Source organism: Hippocampus zosterae, chromosome 16 (genome assembly GCF_025434085.1).
Source record: "Hippocampus zosterae strain Florida chromosome 16, ASM2543408v3, whole genome shotgun sequence".
Taxonomy (NCBI): Eukaryota; Metazoa; Chordata; class Actinopteri; order Syngnathiformes; family Syngnathidae; genus Hippocampus; species Hippocampus zosterae.
This window is the reverse complement of record NC_067466.1, coordinates 6,982,243-7,002,821: the sequence shown is the minus strand read 5'-3', so window position 1 is coordinate 7,002,821 and position 20,579 is coordinate 6,982,243. Positions and strand designations below refer to the sequence as shown.

At 42.1% G+C, this 20,579-nt stretch overlaps 1 protein-coding gene and 1 long non-coding RNA gene across 2 annotated transcripts in view; one reads left to right on the top strand and one right to left on the bottom strand.

Annotated features, from left to right (window-relative positions):
• LOC127588960 (uncharacterized) overlaps nucleotides 1–3,967 on the top strand; it is a 32,289-nt gene extending 28,322 nt beyond the window's left edge. The window contains exon 2 of the long non-coding RNA XR_007959239.1: nucleotides 3,799–3,967. This is a non-coding gene — a long non-coding RNA (uncharacterized LOC127588960). The remainder of the gene's footprint in view (nucleotides 1–3,798) is intronic.
• Nucleotides 3,968–5,724: 1,757 nt separating this feature from the next.
• ripk4 (receptor-interacting serine-threonine kinase 4) lies at nucleotides 5,725–19,621 on the bottom strand. Its single transcript, XM_052047822.1, has 9 exons — nucleotides 19,498–19,621; nucleotides 18,409–18,869; nucleotides 14,103–14,394; nucleotides 12,363–12,511; nucleotides 12,226–12,275; nucleotides 9,853–10,011; nucleotides 9,137–9,249; nucleotides 7,438–7,681; nucleotides 5,725–7,340 (listed from the first exon to the last, which is right to left on the bottom strand). Exons 2-9 carry the CDS (start codon nucleotides 18,588–18,590, stop codon nucleotides 6,130–6,132), a joined length of 2,400 nt encoding a protein of 799 aa, XP_051903782.1. The 5' UTR covers nucleotides 18,591–18,869; nucleotides 19,498–19,621; the 3' UTR covers nucleotides 5,725–6,129.
• Between the last annotated feature and the right edge of the window lie 958 nt (nucleotides 19,622–20,579).

Sequence of the window (20,579 nt, the reverse complement as noted above, 5' to 3'; positions counted from 1 at the left end):
GCTTTGTAGTGACATCATAGCACCTCCTCCTGCCCCTGTGTGGACTTAATCCTCTCAATTTTAATCTCAAAACATCTCCAGGAACCATTCCCCTCCATTGTTTCTCAACATTAGACCATAAAATGTTGTCTACACAGTACAAACACATGAATTTGTCTGTCCCATGTAACATAATTTCAAATCGTATCTTCACCTTTTGCCCAGTTTGCCAAAATGCAACTTCAGTGTCATTGTGCAAGCACAAGGAAACAGGCCATAAATCGTGTACTGTATTCCATTAATGCTGTGTGAGTGCGCCCACGTCCATGTGTTCGCCTGGAGGAAAGGTGCACATGTTGTCGCACGCCTTGTGTCTTAAGAGGCGAGGTCTCAGATCTTGCTTAGCTTGTTCCGTGAGGTTAAAATAAATGAAGAGGATGGAAAAAGATTGCGGAGGAAAACAGCTCACAGCATTTGGAAAGATTGTCAATTCCCTCTGGAGCCAGTCATATGCCGATAAATTTTGCTTCATGGCTAAATATAAGCAATTGTATTTAATTTGAAGAGAAAGCATTTAAAAAAGGACATGGTATGACAAATGTACTTTTGAATTGCTTCTCGTAGTAGTTCGGTCTCTCGACTATCTGCCCACCCGTGGAGTGTGAAATTACAAAGCCAACCAAACCGTGTTGCAGTCTTGAAAATGTGTCTGTAAGCAAGCCATTCTGAATTGTGACATCACAGTTCAGCTAATTTAGGTAAGATTACCACATGTACCGATTTTCATTTCCCATGACTTTACCCAGAGCCATTGATCCATTATCTGACTTTCAAGCAATGACCAAACTACACTTTCTGACTGTCAAATCCAGAGGGTGAAGAGAGCTGCAGTTTTAGCACAGATTAGCGTTCACCAACAGGGTCATCGTCATCACCTCTGAAATTTGATCTTGGTAGTACTTGGCGTTGCACTTGCTTGTGATGAAGCACTCCCTCCATGAGTGAAAATACACTTTAACATTGTCTTTATGGGGCTTTGCATTTCTCACAAGCAGACTCTAGCCTGCTTGTGAACAAGTGGCCATTCACCTGGTCACAACATCCTCGGCCCTCCTTTGGCTTTTGTGGTAATTGAACCATTGACCCAAAAGCAAAGGGGTGTGCAGTGAGCTGTGGTATATTTGCATTTGACAGGACCAGCCCTCAAAACAGATGTTATCATAACCCCAAGGGCACTGTTTGCACAATCATCGGAAATTGTGAGTGGCCAGTGGCACAACTCTGCACTGTGGCAAAGCAGACCGGGTATTGGTAATTTTGCAGATAACAAGAGGAAGGGGTGCGCCATTGTGGGAGTGGTCACAGGTGACTTCAGTTATGGCCAATCTTCTTTCTTCTTTCTACCCCCAAAATTGCTGCTGTAGACTGTAAATTTCCCCAGTGTGGGACAAATAAAGGATATCTTACCAAAGTGGCTTCTTCAGTTTCATTTAAAAGCAGGTAGATGTACACGCGAGTCTCGACATGGCAGAAGAAAATGCACGTCGTCAAGTGGGCACTTGGAGACCACACCCCACCCATGATTGTTCGTTTAAGTTGCCTTGAAGAAAACAGTATGACAGTACCTATTATAATGAGCGCCCATACTCATCCAAGGTTTTTCATCTATCAATTTTCTGCAAAGATGATGCTCATCATTGGATGAGCTGTAGCCTATCCCAGCTGACATTTAGTGAGAGACAGGGTCCAACCTGGACTCGTCGCTTGTCAATCACAGGGCAAATATCGACATATATTCAAACCCTCATTTTTGTCGTGGGCCACTTTGGAGTTATGTCTTCCGTTGGAGGGCCATTATGTCGGTGAAACTGAACAAATGTTTCCCATCGTATTATTACTTCTACACAAGTTGCTGGATTACTAGTTTTGAAATCGGTCATGGCAATAATTTGTTTGTTCAATTACTGCTCAAGGTAGTGTAAACAAGGTAACACAATTATCACTAGATGTCAAGATTTTAACAAGGATCATGCAAATCGACACAGATAATTTGCTTTCGCGGGCCACATAAAATGATGTGGCGGGCCGGATCTGGCCCCCGAGCATCGAGTTAGACACCAATACTATATACACATTGTGGAATGTATATATATTTGTTTTGAAAAGCTTTTGGATTCTTGAGTCTTTTTGCTACTATATTAGTGAATGTAAATCCAATCTCCCCCTCAGGGGAAGTACAGTAAAAAATAAAATAAGATAATTAAAATTAAAAAAAAAACTCATCATAATGACTACACATAAACCATCTGACATCCCATTTCATCGCTTGTTTACAATGGAAGGTGAACTTACACCCACTATATTAAGATGTGTCATATATTCCATGCTGTGTAATTAACACAATTGGGTTGATGACACCGGAAGTCTCCCATTAGCCCAGTGAATGCGGCTCCACGGGCTTTTACACTTTGGATGCATCTTTCACAAGCAGACAGAGTCCCAACCTAGAGGGAGTGACACTCATCTTTCAACGGTGACAGTGGGGAAGCAGCCAAAATGCTGAGTGGGAAGACAGACAAGCAGAAAATGAAGGTGACCCATGAATACGTACAATATAAGCTCCAAAAACACATTCACAACTTGTTTAAAAAAAAAAAAAAAAAAATCAAGGCAATATTCCCACATGCAACAAACCTTCTGTTACGATGAAAAATCGAGAAAGTTTCACATCCATCCTGATTCGGGTTGCGGCTGGGCTGCAGCCTATCCCAGCTGGCTTATTTTGACAAATGGGGCACACCCTAATCTTGTTTTCAGCCAGTCGCAGGGGATGTAAGTTATTCACATTCACACATCAATGTTTTTTCTTGTGTGGCAGCTGGAGTACGCGGAACCGTTTTACTATTGTTGTGTTCAACAATGTGTTCAAAATGTACTCTGGAGGGTACATTTTGAACGCCTAACAATTAGGGCCCGATCAATGTGGACTTTTCTGAGGCCAATACCAATTCTGACAATTGTGAGAAAAAAAAGAAAATTCAGATGACCGATGAATTGGCCAATTATTTTAAAACATTGAAAATGAATAAAGGAACTTTTTTGGTCCGTGATGCAAAGATATGAATAACAGACAGATGTTTTGACTGTTTTACAATACATTGACCTTTAGTAGATATATTTTTGAACTTCAGTCAAAATATGATTTACACATGTTGCCTTTGTCATTTTCTCTCCCCCATTCTAAATATTTTTTGACATGAAGTGATGACTTAAAAAAAAAAACAGACGACGTTCTCACATGTCAGAACATGCCATCTTGACAGAGTTGCATTTCAAATTTATGGAGACAACACTAAGAACAAATTTTGACGTGAGATGGCTTTCTATGCCCTTAAATGTATTTTTGTGGCATATTTAAAAAAATGTCTTGACTTTTTTTCTTACACAGCAGGTTTTTGAGCCATTTTATTTTTTTTTAACCCTGACCTATAAAAGGTTGCGCAATCTGGATTTTACCATGCGTTTCAGTTTGTATATTTGACGCTTCAGAAAAAATTGTTGCTGAACCTAAACCTTCATTATGAACATTACTCACTTACTATTTTTCATATTATATTGTGATTATTATACTTATGGGGCGGCCCGGTAGTCCAGTGGTTAACACGTCGGCTTCACAGTGCAATTCCAGCTCCGGCCTCCCTGTGTGGAGTTTGCATGTTCTCCCCGAGCCTGCGTGGGTTTTCCCCGGGTGCTCCGGTTTCCTCCCACATTCCAAAGACATGCGTGGCAGGGTGATTGAACACTCTAAATTGTTCCTAGGTGTGAGTGTGAGCGTGGATGGTTGTTCGTCTCTGTGTGCCCTGTGATTGGCTGGCAACCGATTCAGGGTGTCCCCCGCCTACTGCCCGGAGACAGCTGGGATAGGCTCCAGCACCCCCCGCGACCCTAGTGAGGATCAAGCGGTTCGGAAGATGAATGAATGAATGAATGAATACTTCTTCTTCTACCTCTGCACCGTGAAGCCGACGTGCGAACCACTGGACTACCGGGCCGCCCTGAATGAATACTTATTATGAAAACCTAACGTGCTAGAGAAAAAAAACGCGGACATATTTGGAATCAGCGCAAAAATACTAAAACGTTGAGCTCGAGTTACAGTCATTAAATCTTGCAATTCACACAAAATAACATTCTCTCGGCCATATATGTCCTTTATTTCCTGCCCATATTGTACAGAATTACTGCTTAATGAGAGAATATAATTATCGTGGCATTTAATTGGCAAAAAACTCTGGCTGATGATTATTATTTTTGAAACTACACTAAATATCAGCCGGGCCCGATTTACAATAATAAATTATCTAAGACGTGATACTAATGCTACTGATGATCAGAAAAGGTCATTTTTGACATTTATAAAAACAACATATCTAAAAACAGAAGCTATGATTGGGCAATGTCAACAAAATCACATCACCGGAGCTCCAATAGATTGGAAAAATTGTCAAATTTTCGCCTGGGAGTAGATTCTTCAAATTACACTCGTTATTCATTTTTAGCCTCTCTGAAAAGATGACTAAAGACAGGACAATTAAGCATTTGCCACTCGACATCATGCCTCGGGTTCTAAGAGTCAAGTCTTCAGGGCGCCTGGGATGAGACAGGGGCTTTGTGATGACACGTTCTTATCAACACTCTATAATTGCTGGTGGAACATCAGCACCCTCACTCATTTCTTAATCACGCACGCATCATGTGATCCACCTCCGGGGCAGTTCCCATGATGCTTGCCAACCTGAGCGTGGTCTGTGGAGTCTGGGGAGGAGACAAGGCTGTGATTTCACTTAAACCGAGGGTACAGATGTAGACACGCCAGCTCAGCCTCTTGTCAAGGCGATGATTGTTTCTCACATGCGGGTGGTGAACGTAGTTGTGAGAACAAAATCTGAGACACATGAAACGAGATACTTTCTTGGCTATACTCGTGAATCATAAAAAAGGGACTACGTCTGTGTTTGTTTTTCAATCTGACACCTTCCTGGTTGATGGAAGATGACATGAAATGTAAATAAAAAAAAGAACCCTAATCACAAACATGGCAATAAGAAATCATGTTCTTATTGCTCTGACAGTGATGTATTCACAATGACAAACGTCACGTCACTCACCTGACAAGTATCTCTGAAAATGAAGGGTCTCCTCTGCTTGAAATCAGCTGTAGTACCAAGCCTGGCCTGCGAGGCGCAACATGGTGCAACAGGGTATCCTGACTGCTGGAAATTACAAAGAAGACAGAGTAGCAGTAGCAGACGAAATAAAATAAGACATGCCAACGATTAGCTTGTTTGGTGACTACCATAGATCTGAAAAAAAGATCGGGAGATCGGACACACCTCTTTTGAGCCGTGTGCCTATGGCGAGACTAAGCTAGTAGGGGCAAAGACGTTAGTCGGCACATTCCACGTTTCCCTTTTCTGGCCAAGTTTCTCCAATTTATATATTCAGAGAATTTGCATTAATCTATGCTTACACTATTAATTTTACAGACTAGTGGATATTTGCATAAAAAATATTCGTAGGCCATAAATATAAACCAATCAAATGAGAGACACCAACTTACGATAACAATTGAGCATGGCTTCTTGTATGGCACTCTTGCGTAACCTCAAAATGTCACTCATACCGTACATTTAGGCCCAGATTAAGCTATTTCCCAGTTGAAATAGGAAAAAGTCGAGACGCTAATTTACAGTGCAGCGAAAGGTATTTTAATGGATTCTGTGATGTAGCACTCATACGCAACAGGCACATAACATTGTCAAAGCTTTTTAAAATCCATAACGACTCTGAAACAATAACAAAAGGTTTGTTTACCCCTATACATGATTTACAGGTATGTACACTTCAACATTCTCAAAAAGGTCCACAAACCCGTGTTTCCAAACCAGTTTTCATCTTATCAAATGTGTTTATGCAGTTTAAAAAAATGGGTAAAAAAAAAGTACATTCTAAATATTGTCATAAATAAACATTTACATGGAAGCTTTTTGAAGAATGATAAAATGCTAACAGCATATTCTGTTCCGTTGAAAACTGCGAAGCATCAGATGGACATCAGTTTTAACAGTATCAGCGGCACTTTTTCTTCTGTTAGCACATAGCTGGTGCACACTGTGAGGTGGTCGCCTGCGGATTGTCTTTGCGCTCCGTCAGTTTGAGAATGACGACTCTCCTCTGGAGTGACTTAGCCTCTGGTGGCTGCTCGGGCTCAGGAGGTGCCAAGCTTTCGCTAATTAAGTCCTGGGGATCCTCTAGCAAGTATCGCCTCTCGTCTGCCAGGTGCAACGGGTTGTGCTTATCTGACAGAGTGCCCCATTCTGGACAGTGAAGGAGCAGTTTTTTCAGAACTGCACTGTGTCCGCTCTCGGCTGCCAGGTGGAATGGGCTCCGTTGGGCCCGCGTAAGTTTTTGAGGATCGGCTCCTTCTTCTATTAACATCTTGACTGTGGCCAGGTGGCCTCGCTGGCAGGCCAAGTGAAGAGGAGTAAATCCTTGGCTGTTCTCGGCGTGGATATCCGCGTGGTGTTTGATCAGGAAGCGGGATGTGCTGGTGTGACCGGTTTCCGCCGCAACATGCAAGGGCGTGTTTAACTCCAAGGTTTTCATGTGAATGTCTGCCTTGAGTTCGATTAGGATCCGGGCCACTCGGTACTGCCCCCTCTGGCAAGCTAAATGCAGTGCCGCGCGTCCGTCCGTCGTTTGGCCGTTGACGTCGGCACCCGCCTGCTTGACCAGCAGTTTCAGGATACCCAGGTGACCCTGCCAGGCGGCCAAATGCAGCGCCGTCCAATTGTCCTTGCCTTTGATCCTGATATTGGCGCCATATCTCAGCAGCACACGGACGACGCTCTCCTGGCCGTGCTGGCAGGCGATGTGAGCGGGCGTGCGTCCCTGACCGTCGGTCTCGTTGATGGCCGCCCCCCGTTCGAGCAGCAGGCGCGTCATGGGCTCGTCGCCATTCTGCGCCGCCCAGTGCAAAGCCGTGTACTGGTCCTCATCCTTGGCATTGACGTTGGTGCTCCGCCGGCCGAGCAGAAGTTCTGCTAGGGGCTTCAAGTGTTTCTCTGTGGCCATGTGGAGGGGGGTGGAGCCACGCGCATTGGCGAGGTTGGGATTGGCGTTGTTCAGCAGAAGGAATTTGACGGCTTCCTCGTTGTCCAAGATGACAGCGTGATGGAGGAGGCTGCCTCCTCCGTCGAGGAGAAGGTCAACATCCTGCGGCTGCAGGAGCTTCATCAGTTTTGCAATGTCCTTTGTTCTGATGGCGTCGCATAACTTCCTTTTGTGGACCTCACCGGAATCTAGTCGGAAGAAGAAGCCATTTAATACCCACTACAACACGAGACATTAACTTCTATTCTTCTGTGTTCAAGCTTAGACTTTTCGGTTAACTCTTACCAATGGTGCTTTCCTTCTCAAAAGAGAGCGTTATAGAATCTTGCGAAGAGAAGGCTGAATCCGCGGAGGACATGCCAGACAGCCTCTTGCTTGTGTTCTCTTTGCTCTGGCAGCTGTCTTCCTTCAGTCGATCAAAGCTCCTCGAGATCCCTGAATCCACCTGGGTCAACAGCTCGGACAGACTGCAGTCCTTTTCAGGCAACATGGCCGAGATCGGACGCACTGGTTGCTTACGGTTTTTAACCTGTGGAAAGAATAGACCAGTTAGGGATTTGCGGACAAACTGTTCTCTGACACACATACGTTCCATTCCATTCCGTGCTGGGTAAAGTGGGTGGCAAGTGTTTTAGTCCAATGCCGCTTCTAGCACAATCGGAATGTTGAGGCAACTTTCAAAAGGGCCTTAAAATGGAAACTGGACAGTCTAATTGAGATTTCTCATCCTGATATCAGCTAGGGTGGGTGAAGATCAAGAGACACTTTCAAGTAGCAGCCGGACAACACTGTCTGAAAGAATATCATGCAGAACCGCCGCCTCCATGAGTGAAAATACTTTCATTATTATTATTATGAATCTTGAAATCATTCTCTCTCTCCTCTATAATTCCTGATCCTTGAAGTATGGAACGTGTTTTAAGTTATGAGAAAAAAAATGCTTGTTTCTCTTAATATCCCTTGCTCAGTTAAAGACTAACCATGCCAAAATGACTAACATTCAAATCCAAATCCCTATCATTTCAACAGACAGATAAATATTCACGAAGTCTGGTGCCGGGTCACAGTGTTTATCTTGTCACAAAATCAACAGTGCGGATGTGACACACAACAGACAGGCTTTAGACAATCCCATCAGGCAACATTCTTCTTTGGCCATGTCACAGTCATTCTAATTAAATATTTACTCTGAAAATAACTCACCAAGTAATAACAGTGTCTGGAACACATGCAGATAAACAGCCATGAAAATAAAAATGAAAAAATATAGATATTCTTAAGGGTACCAACAGGTCAGAATATAGGAAAGGAGAAGTAGAGTCTTACTCTACTTTTGTCTTTTTCCATTCAGAAAATATAAATGACATGCAACTTATAAATGGACAAGTAAAAAAAAAGTATATATTTATATTGGACAAAATGGACAATCATGGAAAGAACAAGAGCACAGTCATTTCGATTACATGTCTGTCTTATTTCACCCCGCCCCTTCTCCATAATATCTTCATGACTAATTGTGATACATATACCTCACCATTTTATGTTATCGTTTTCTTATTTACACTTGCACTTCCATACATACACGCACAGACTGACAAATAGATGTACATGCCTAGGCACAAAGAAATACTATTTTCCTCATCACTGGAATGGCCAAATGCGTACTAATATTCATACACCACAAAAGGAAATTAGGAGGAAAATAATTAAGTAGCACTGGATCGGTCCCGAAAGTTGCCAGGTGAACTGGTATCTGCTCGATATACCAGAAGGCCAACTCCAGCCCTGATCATATATACAATCCCGCATCCTTCACTTCCATGTGTGAAACTTTCCAATTATTTAGAGTGACTGCTTCCTTCAAAGCACTGTTAATGTCCCCATAATAACCCTTTGATGCACCTTCTAACTTGATAACATGATAAGCTGTCCACAGTAGTAACCGCGGTCCCTCAAAGGGTTAAACAAGGGAGTGAATATCTACCTGGCGGTGAGGGGAAAGACCGTCACAGGAAGTAGGCTCCGACTCTGGCAAGGTCGGAGTCTTGGGTTCGTCTTGAGGTTTGCAGCACAGAGCTTCAGCTTCGGATGTGATGTCTGGAAGAATCATCAATAGATTAGTCAACATTGAGGAACAACAGAGATGACATTGGGGATGACGAGGAAAGAAAATCAGCTTTATGCTACAGTTACCGTATGTGAAACGTGTGTGTTGTACTTCAACTTTTTAAATTGTATTCTGTCTGCTGTCAGTTAATAGTCCTTCTAAAAGATGGGCCGGACAACGTAAAGCAAAGTACCAATTATTGGCTTTTCCCCACAGCTATTCACTCACATGATTAGTGTGTGCGAGTGTTATTTATACCAATTACTGAACAATCTCAAGTGCTGAAAATGGCCTGCTCTCTTTGATGATGGCATATTCATGTTTGAACATTTTTTGAGTCTCCTGGAAGTGATGATTTTAGCGGTACCGGGGCTTCTGCCTGACACCAGCAATATATCAACCCTCTCAGGGACAGTGGTTAGTACAGTGGACAGCTTACCAAGTTGTCAAGTTCAGGGTGCGTAAAAGGGTTAAATAAAAATAGTAATCATAAAATATAATGAGGCGCATTGTTAGCACCAGTGCAGCGTTAGTCAATAAGAAAAAAAAAGTAGAAGCTGAAAAGTGAGGAGCATATGAAAAAGAAAGCTTACCCTGAAAGCTGGGTCTGGCCTCGGGACTAGTCGCCCAGGAGCGTTGCATTAGACTCAGGAAGCCAGTGCAGGCAGTAGGGCGACTACGCGGCACTGCCCCAAGATCCGGACGCACCCCTTTCACCACCTTCACCATGATCTGCAAGATGTTGTTCTCTCCTATGGGGAAAAGCGACCAAAGAAACAATTTCAGAATTTTCTCTGTTTCCGAGTAACAATGTATCGTTTCAAACAAAGACCGCAGGTTGGAATCACAGATGTATATAATAAAAACCTAATAATTTATTTTCTTGAGCGCTTATCCTCACTTTAGTTGGGGGTGTGAGCAGCTGACTGTGGCCAAGAAGTGGAGTTTCACCCTGGACGAGTCGCCAACCAATCACAGGGCACATATAAACAACCAACCATTTCCACTCAACTTTCATTTCGAAAACCCACACGTGGACAGGACAGGAAGAATATCAAAACTCCACACACGCACAGCAGGGCATGATCAGAGATTTGTCCCCAAAAACCTCAGACCATGAGGCCAGCGTGCTGCTTTATCCAACAATAAAAGTCATTTCATTTCACTGGATTCAAAGCTATTTACAGGAAGAGTTGGTGCAAATAAAGAAGAGAGGGTCATTAAATCTGTAGATGAGTAGCTACAGTGTGTACTGTTTCCCAGAAGGAAACAGAGCGACACGATCAAAGTTTCTGACTTCGCTAATCGATTGTGGTAAAGCCAAAAGTAGCCCAGCGGGGCACCAACCTGGCCACATGTAAACAACTTTGTTCTTATAGAGTCGCTTGAACTGCATTGCTACCCGAGAGGACAAAATACACCTTATTTATCAGATTAACCCCGTCCACGGATGTTTGCTGGTATTTACTAGATGTAGACACTATTAACCCTTTGAGGGACAGCGGTTACGGCAGTGGACAGCTTACCATGTTATCGGGTTGCATGAAAGGATTAAGGCAAACATCGAACATAGTTGACAAAAATGGGGATAACATATCAATCTACAAATGCAATAAGTGAATGTGATTGTGGTTTATATAGGGCTTCACTTAGACCTGTTTCCCATTGCGCAAAATCACGGGTAAACACGCTTTTTGGGGCAGCGGGAAAAGAGTGTGGATCCGTGTCCACCAGCACGCCATCGGAGGCGGGTTGTGATCGCCTCCGCTTGCAGTGTAAAAGCCAAACACTTCTAACATCGCGCCTCATCGGCCTCGTATATAGCACGCTCCCAACACGAAGCTAGGAGATCGCCCCTTAAGCTGTTGTCTCAGTAGGAGCAAGGAGTTGATCCTCCGCTGCTTTTCGACCATTTTGAGCAGGGGTCCCCAAACTACGATCCGCGGGTCGGATACGGCCCATCAGCACATTTGGCCCGGCCCTCTAACCCTCCTGTTGTACTCGGGTCAAAATGACCCGTCACTGTGTTAAAAACGCCCCAAAACCCCCCTAGCTGCAAACAGCTGTGTCTACAAGCCTACGGGAACCTAGGCTACGGGATTATAAGGAAGGAACACAAGAACTTTAAGAGACTGCTCATATGTGTCAGAGAGATTCTGCTCTGACAACTGAGCTGAACTTTTATCTGTTCAGAAAGTTCATGTTCCATTGCTTTTTTCTATGAAGAACCCAGAGAGAGTTATTTAGTTATTATTTATTTCCTGTGAAGAACTCAGAGAGGCTTATTTAGTTATTATTTATTTCATTAATAGTGTTATTTGTTTCCTGACTTTTTTTTCTGTTAAGAACCTGGAAAGGGTTATTTGGTTATGTGTGGTTTTCTGGGAAAAAATAAATTTTTTAAGCTCCCCTACGATCATCACACTTTTTCTGTTACAAACTGACACTGGCCCCCCATCAGAGAAGTTATGTGGCCCTCACAGGAAAAAGTTTGGGGACCCCTGATTTTAAGGAAAAAAAAGCATGATAAAAAAAAGAACACTCGCTTCCATGTTGTTTTGTTTACCACCAAGAAATTTGTTGCACTATCATCTACGCGATCACAGCGTGGCGACGTAACCAGACGCAGAGTGTTGGGGGCGGGGGGGGGGGGGGGGGCAGAATCGCCTTCTGTTGGTCAATGGGAAAGGGACAATATGCCAGTTGGTTGCGTGTCGCCACGGATCACTACTACCTGCTAATTTTTGCTAATAATTGGGAAAGCGGTTTTATCGTCTCCGACTGTTGGTTTATGTTATGGGCATAAAGTTCAACATAGGTTAAAATGAAATTTCATTCAAATACGATTGGAATTTGGCTATCATTAGATTCATGGCTGTATTCTTTACGACTTTTGTTTTTTTTAATGGGATGTTCGCTGTCGGGATACTTTTTGCTGTATTATTTGAATCATACTTTGGTCTTACCTTGATAGGGTTTCTTCTGAGTAAGGATGCCCCAGATGACAATGGAAAAACTGGAGGAAAAAAACAGAAGCATGGGTTTTACATTATATTGTTTCTCACAGAATTCTGTACAATTAGAGGCTTGAAAAAAATCCAACCTGTATATGTCATGTTTGGTGTCAGGCATTCGGTCTTTCTCAATGATGCTTTCAGGTGGCAGGTAGGCGATGGTGCCGCAGAAGCCGTCCCGACTTATGTCATCGGCCCGTGACAAACCGTTCCAGTGAGCTAGGCCAAAATCTGATATCTAAGACAGAGAGACAACACAGAGCCTAAAACGGAAGACCGTGACTAGTCATCTCGCAAGTTGACTACGTTTCCTTGCGCAGAGCGGCAGCAAAACTCCAGGGCCAAGTCACGGCATGCCACATAGGCAGGAGAGGCCCTTCGTCGTGGAGTGAGCACACCCACGCGCAGTCACACAAACACACGTACCCAGATAGAGTCACAGAGTGCTTTATACAGGAAACGAAAGGAATCCTGTAGAGACAAGCCTGGAAGAGGTGTTTACACGTAGCTATTACGGTTAAATTGATGGTTCCCACCTACTACATTCATTTCAGTTGAGCCGCTCCGAGTAAAACAACAAGTCTGTTAGGACTGAAGGCCGTCATTTTCAAACAGATGAACAGGAAAGACAAACCGGTGCACTGCTGGAATGCTATTTGATAGAAAATACAACTGTGGCTTGTTGAGTGAGCTTTAAGGAAGGGTGAGATTACTGGGTACTTTTGTTGACAAAAATAACTTGTCTAAATAGTCAATTTCGTAATACCACCGAAGGCAGCTCAGTGATGGACAGTATTCAAACCTTAGATTCCACTTTCATTTCAAATATCTTAAAAATATGTCCAGGTGAATGGCAGCTAAAAAGTTTGATCAGTGCTCAAAACAAAAAATATATTCTGATGGAATGGAAAATAATAATAATATAATGATGGAAAATAAGGGGTATGTACAGTAAATATGTTAATAATTTTGTCAATGATTCCTTCTTTGAAGCATCAATATTCATTTGTGAAATTACAATGCTTTGAGGCGGCCCAGTGGTTAGCGTGTCAACCAGAGGTCATGGGTTCGATCCCGGCCTGCGTGGGTTTTCTCCGGGTACTCCGGTTTCCTCCCACATTCCAAAAACATGCATGGTAGGCACTCTAAATCCCAGGTGTCAAAGTCAAGGCCCGGGGGGCCAGTTCCGGTCCCCCACATCATTGAATGTGGTCCGCGGGAGCAAATCATGTGTGCCAACTATCATGATTCTTGTTGAAATCTGTATCGAAATGTCAAATTGACATGAGTAATAAATAACGATTGGGTTTTGCACCGGCCCGCCGAAGGAAGTCATAACTCTGAAGTGGCCAGCGACACAAAAATGAGTTTGACACCATTGATCTAAATTGTCCCCAAGTGTGAGTGTGGGCGCAGATGGCTGTTCGTCTCTGTGTGCCCTGCGATTGGCTGGCAACCGGTTCAGGGTGTCCCCAACCTCCTACCCAAAGACGGCTGGGATAGGGTCCAGCATGCCCCGTGACCCTTGTGAGGATAAAGCGGTTCAGAAAATGGATGGATGGATAATGCCTTGGTTTTAGTGGGGTTAGTACACTGTTATGAATGCAGTTGCCCAAAATAAAAATGCTTAATCTAAACTAACCATGGCAACATATCCTATTATTTTATGCTTATGTAGAGCCAGTACGGCTCTGACAGGGCCACGCAACTTAACCCATCAAAAAGGTTCAGTCTTGGTGGTGGTCTGTTTTCTCATGAGAGCTTTTCTTGTTGTTTGTTAAATATAATTTTCCCATCAGACACTGATGGGAAAACGCACAAAAACGCACCTTGACGTGGCAGTGTGCGTCCAGCAGGATGTTGGCAGGCTTCAGGTCCAAGTGGAGCAGCGGTGGCTCCATGCAGTGTAAGAAGTTCATTCCAACAGCCGTCTCGTGGATGATCCGGAAGCGTAGCTCCCAGGGCAGCGGCTCTGTAGCCAGAAGGGTTTCCAAGGAGCCTCTCTCCATGAACTCCATGACCAGGCCCTGTGCATCCTCACAGATCCCATACACAGGCAAGATGTAGCGGAACTTGGCTGCTTCCATTTTCTTAGCCTCTTCCAGCAGCTCTGATCGCTCTCTGAGGAAATAGAAGTTAAAAAATAAATAAATAAAAACTTTTGAAAAGTTTCACTGGCCTGAGGGATCGCTTCAAAAAACAAAAACAAAAAAAACAAACAGCAATGATCATCTCGATCTTAGAAAACATTAAGCTAATCTTTTGGAGACTCATACTTTGCTCGCTGACCTGTAATATTTGACATCACTTCAGGCCCAACATCATACTTCAGAAGCCTGCACGTCATGCTGACTGCACTGAGTTATGGTAAATGTTTACTGCCATTAACCTTGGAGTCACGGCCTTGTAGGCTTTAAGAATGTTTCTGAAATTAATCAGTGGGTGCAGGTGGTTAAGGGATGAAAAAAAATGAATTGAATTTAAATTGACAGCACAAGTACAGTAGAATACAATTTTTAAATCACAACCCCACCAACCCCGTTAAAAAAAAACAACAACAACGAAAAACAGCTCAATTTCGGTCGGTCATTATGCTTTTTTTAATTACGGTATATGTATGTTTTATTTTTTTTATGTATACAGTGTTTTAAAAAGTCCAATGCTGAAGAAGCGCACTCCACATGTTTACATAATCGATTCATGAAACATGAAAAGTTGAAGGGATAAAGCCAAAGATTTGTTTGCATGACTGTTGTAATCTGATTTACTGACTACGTCTTTCATTATAATTCAGGCTTAATGTAAAACAGATTATCCCTTTGATGCACCCTGTAACCTGATAATATGATAAGATGTCCACTGTCCCTGAAAGAGTTAATTTGTTGCTTATGTTTGTTTTAATATGTGAGAAGGGGATCTTGAAAAATGAAAGCATATGAAATTACGGAGTGGAGTGGAGGATTTAGTTCTCCCCCTCCTCGCAAATCATTCGGCCTTAATGTGGCTTGTGCTTTTCACTGTCCAGTGGCTCCACTTAGGGCCTTGAGGACATTCCAGATCAGATGAGCCTGGAATGCAGCAGGTGAGTGAACGCTTGTTCTGCATTGCTCAACCTTTGCTCAGCTGCCGCTATCAGCACCCCCCCCCCCCCCCCGACATCACTGCTACACAACTGTGTGGGTCATTCACACACTCAAGACTACATATCTCAAGCCAAAGCGGTTTTCAAAATACAACCTTCTTAATGGGGCTGAGATAAAAGAAATTCTTGCGTTTTTGGAATGCGTGGGAAAGACCAAAGTAACCGAGTAGGATTTTTGCCTTTGGTAAAATGAAGGAAGCTCATGTTCGGTGCAATGTGTGTGTGTGTATATATATATATATATATATATATATATATATTTTATATATATATAAAAGCAAATTACAGCACTTCATTATTGTCTCATGGGTTTTTTTTTTAATCTGCCAATGTGTCCTTTAAGAAAAAAAAAACAATGGCATTAGTCATCGAGACAGTCGTAATTGTCTCCAATTTATTCTGTTCACAACTACTTGCAAATGAAAAGTGTTTACCGGCAGGCATTCTTACTTCTAAAACTTGACTGTTATAATCCAAATTTGAATCGGACAGACCACAGTTGTTTAAGTCCCAGGATTGTTCCCTTAAGATAAAAAATTATTGCATAATTATACCTAAATATTATAAAATATTTTCTTTCCCTTAAGAAAAAAATGAAAACAGGAAAGGTAATTTCTTGATGGAATAATAATAACTTCACACAATTAGAGAGTGATATGCCTTCACAAAAAGTTCCATACCAACAGCTTGTTATGTAAACTTTGGACATTAGCCTTTTGGTGAATCAGAGCACATCCATATTCCGAGGAAATTTGAGCGGTCTTCCAATTCAGAGATTGGTAATCCTTGCATTTCCATTTTTTTGCAACACACCAAGAGAACCAAAACCAAAAGAAGTCAGACAGACAGACAATGATTTACACCAAACTAAACCAGGAATTTTAGTAACACACATTTTGCTAATAATTGCTGCTCTGTATTGAATGCAAAATAATGAAAGAAAAAAAAGTAATGCAGACAGGAAAAAGTTACAGGAAATTTCCGTGAAGGAAATAAATACAATTTTATAATGTTGCATAACAAACTGAAATGAACCCATTCAGGGACAGTGGTTACTACGGTGGACAGGTTATCATGTTATCACGGTGCATGAAAGGGTGAAAGGGGAACAAAAAAAAGTGTGTTGTTTTGTGCCCTACCACATTACATATATATATATTTGTTTTTAAATGTGCGGACATGATATCAGAAGGTGTACATCGACTCGTTGCTCAATCCTCCATGTAGCCAAATTGCAGCTCAGCAGCACCAAACAATGCCCCTGCACTATAAGAGCCAAGCCCGGTAGGACTGGTTTTACAGCTTCTATTATTGTCTACGCCGCATAGCATCAGCCGGCAACTCAGGAATAACAAAAGGTGCCTTTTTGAGTTCTTGTGTGGGTCACCGAAGTCGCAGGGTGAAATGACGTGAAGATGTACTTTGGAGATGTTTAAGGGATGATAACATCTTGGCTTCGGGTTCACCGCATCACTTTGGAGTTGCGCCACAAGTATGGGAGAAGAGTGTCATTCCTTCTGTGCCTTGAAATTGTCGCTTCACTTTTAGCAGTGTTTGGATAAGCAGTTGACGGATTGAAATTTGATGTTATCACTTGGACCACAATGCATTGCATGATTTGGAAAGTGGACAGGTGTATATTTTAAGAAGTAAAATTAATTATACGGTACATCATATTCCTGAAACCCAACAAACCGAAAGTGTTGATGTGTGTGAAGTTCCATTATTTCTACCTGTAGACTTCATGGCCTTGCATATAATACATCTTGGATGGGTGTTGTTGTCTTTTCAACATCAATTTATTTATTGATGACCTATTTCAATGGCGGGGGAGATTGGCTCAAAATGTTCTGAACTCCCATTTCCACGCCAGTGCAGTAGAAGGAGAATAATTGCGAGTTGCGTTTCCGTTGCCGCAGTTTGCATCATGCCATCTTTCATTGGAGCGCAAACTGGGTTAAAAATAGAATAACCAGTTCCCCCTGGTTGCTTTAAGATATAAATTCAACAGCATTGAAGGAAAATTTTGCAAGCAATGAATATGCCTATAATTCTTATTGACATACTCCACATTGTTGTGGTAAATTTGGGCAGGGGTTGTATAAGTGAGTGCATCTTTGCAAATGCTTATTCATTTCTAAACAGCTCCTCCTTTTGGGTGAGTGGCTGATTAGATCAGTGTTAATTGGAGGCAAATTAGCATTTCAATGATGTATTGGTTTCGCAACTGCGATCAGGGAAGACCCACGGTGGGGAGCCAAAGTTAAAACATGCATTACTAAAAATATAGCCCTGACATTGTCACCAAATGATAGACTTGATGAAAGGATGGATTTTTTTAAATCCAATTCGAATCAACATCGCAATGTTGCAGAATGCAATTTTCAAATCACAAAATAGTGCAATTTCGGGAGGGGAAAATGGCTTCATTTCGGTCAGTTGGTAGCATTGTTTTTTTTTTACCTGAATATTTGTGGATTTATTTAGATTGGTTCAGAGCTTTAAAAAAACAGTCCACATCTTTACATCGTTTCACGGAACAAGAAAAGTCAAAGAAATAAAGCTGAAGATTTGATTGCATGATCAGACTTATGACTTCCTGACTTCAGCTTATGCCGCGCTTGATTGGTAGAATTGTACAAAGTTGTTGTAATGAAAACCGAAAAGACTGCACATCAAAGTGGCAACAACTTTTACAGAATTAAACTCTTTCATATCAATTCATGGTCCAATTTCCTTTTTAGCATAACCTAGAAAACTAAATATTTATGTGCAACAAATTTGATGTTGTTTATTGCAATACAGAAACATTAACTGCTTATGTTTGCTTTAAAAAATACAAGCTATGAGGACCTTGAAAAAAATCACATTAAATCTCAATCACAATGTTGCTGAACAACAAAATCACAATTAGATTATTTTTGAAAATCGTAATCCGAACCAACTGCAGAAATGAGCTTGCTTTACATCATTCCAATGTTTAAGGGACTTACTTGTCATCCACATGAAGGCAAGGAGGACACTTGATAGCGAGCCATGTTTTCCACTGAACATGCCGTACTTTGTATACTTGTCCAAATCCACCTGAGCCAATTTTCTCCCAGCTGGAGAACTCAGACGAATCAAAGGTCCGAAGCAGTCCCATATTCCCATGCGGTGAATCGGGAACGTCCATACCCGTGCTGGCAAACCAACTGGAGGGATCAGATCCTCTTTTCCGCCCCCCCGCACAAAGCGTAGGAGTGATCACGCACGCACACCAACTGAATTACTTGTGAGCACTTCCTTGTTTGTTCTTCTTGTCTAGCCAAGCCTCGCCCCTCCTTCTCTCCAGGTGTACAGGGGGTTGACCCTTGCTGCTGTGACATCATTTCCTGCTTTGACGATCCACCATGAGAGACCACGAGGCCCCTGTGCTGCCACTTTGTCAGCCGATCCAGATATTGTCTTATTTCTGGTGGGGAAAATTGAGACAATAGTTAACAAAGCCAGGATTGTGTCATCTCACAATCATGATTTAGTTTCATTGTATTGCAGAATGTACTCAAGCACAGTAGCAGTGAGAATCAAGTTACTTTGTCAATGTTGATTCCGGTCAAATATGCCAGCCATGTGTGGCAATAAAAAACAAAAACAAAACAGGCGATGAGCATGACTAAACTATGATAACGCTGCCTGTTAAAAATAACATTCTGTTGACAATCCTTCTGATTTTTGCTTTGTTGTCTGTTCTCATGTCTCCCTCTAATGACATTTTATGATTGTTGTGACATTTACTTTATCCTTTTAAGTTGATTACATTGAAATTAATGAATTTATGGCATCATTTTATGTTATTTTATTCTGCCGTAGATCATGCGTACATGCCAAGAAAAACACTTCAAATAGCCACATAGATTTTACAGTATTTCAATGACTCCCAATCCTTGATTTAACGACGTCACAACAGCAATATTCACACACCAGTTAAATGAACATACAAAATAAACAACTGGAAATAATATGCACGCACACACACACGTTGCTCAAATTGTTCCATATTTCACTTCAACGCACATAAGGTATGTGTAATGGCGTCTGACCTTTTCTGTCCTGCGACTGACTGGCAACCAGTTAAGGGTGTACCCCACCTACTGCTCGAAGACATCTGGGATAGGCTCCGGCATGCCCGTGACCCTTGTGTGGATGAACGGATTAGAAAATGGCTGGACCTGTTGTTTATGTAAATGTGTTCACAGCTCACCCTCCCTGTGGGACAATGGCACACCTCTTGAGCAAAAGACGTTCGATTTTCCCTATCTCCTTTGATGTTCCAAACGGGGAAAATGAAATACTAGCTAGTATATTTCAGGCAGCAGGCTCAACCACTTCTCACGTGTATGACATAAAGTATTCAGCTATCTGTTTAAAAATAGCGTTCGTCTTATGTAAACGCAACTACGCAAGAAGTTTGATTCGAAATTATATCTCAATTTTATTTTCCGAGCTGACATTCTAAACTTGCATCGGGGCGTGTGAGGTTGTCTTCTCGGCTCGCTACTGCCACCAGGCGGGTGAAAAAACTCACTCCATCCTTCAGTTGTCTAAATAAAGCGATCGTCAGTGGGATTCATAATAAAAACAATATGAATGAAACAAAGAATAAACCACATCTTACGTAATCATTTTGATCTTTTCATGGAATCTTCATTAGTGTCATCAGTGACCCTGCTATAAGTTACAGGATCTCGTTGACTATAATTTACATCTGTCATCAGGAGAAACTTATTTTACTCGCTAAATATTGCTATTTTTGTCACACTGAGTTCATTTCGGCAGGAGGCAATGCATTCTGGGATAAATTGGCGAACGGAACCACGCCCGCCACAGTTGCATACTACTCATTAAGGAATCCAATTGGTTGTTGAAGCAGTCAACGCATCAATCCATTTTCCAAAATCTGTCACGTTTCAGTCTATCAATTTGGTCAGATACTATAACAAGTGCGTGAGGACGAAAGACGTTCTTAATAAAAGATCCGAAGTAATTTCAACTGAAACAGTATGCTTGATCCTCTTATTCTTTCACAGACAAGCGAAGAAATAGTCACACAGTACTGTATAATGCAACAGAACAAAATGACTCATGATCGTAATCACATGAATAAAAATATAAAAAATAAATC

Bases quoted from the DNA above. Each gene is read 5' to 3' on its own strand.
- ripk4 (XM_052047822.1), bottom strand. From the start codon at position 18,590: ATGGACGTTCCCGATTCACCGCATGGGAATATGGGACTGCTTCGGACC. The intron at 12,276-12,362 runs GTTGGATTTTTT...TTTTTCCTCCAG, and splicing joins ACCAAACATGACATATACAG to TTTTTCCATTGTCATCTGGG. The intron at 7,682-9,136 runs GTAGATATTCAC...TTCTTTCCACAG, and splicing joins GTCTTTCCCCTCACCGCCAG to GTTAAAAACCGTAAGCAACC.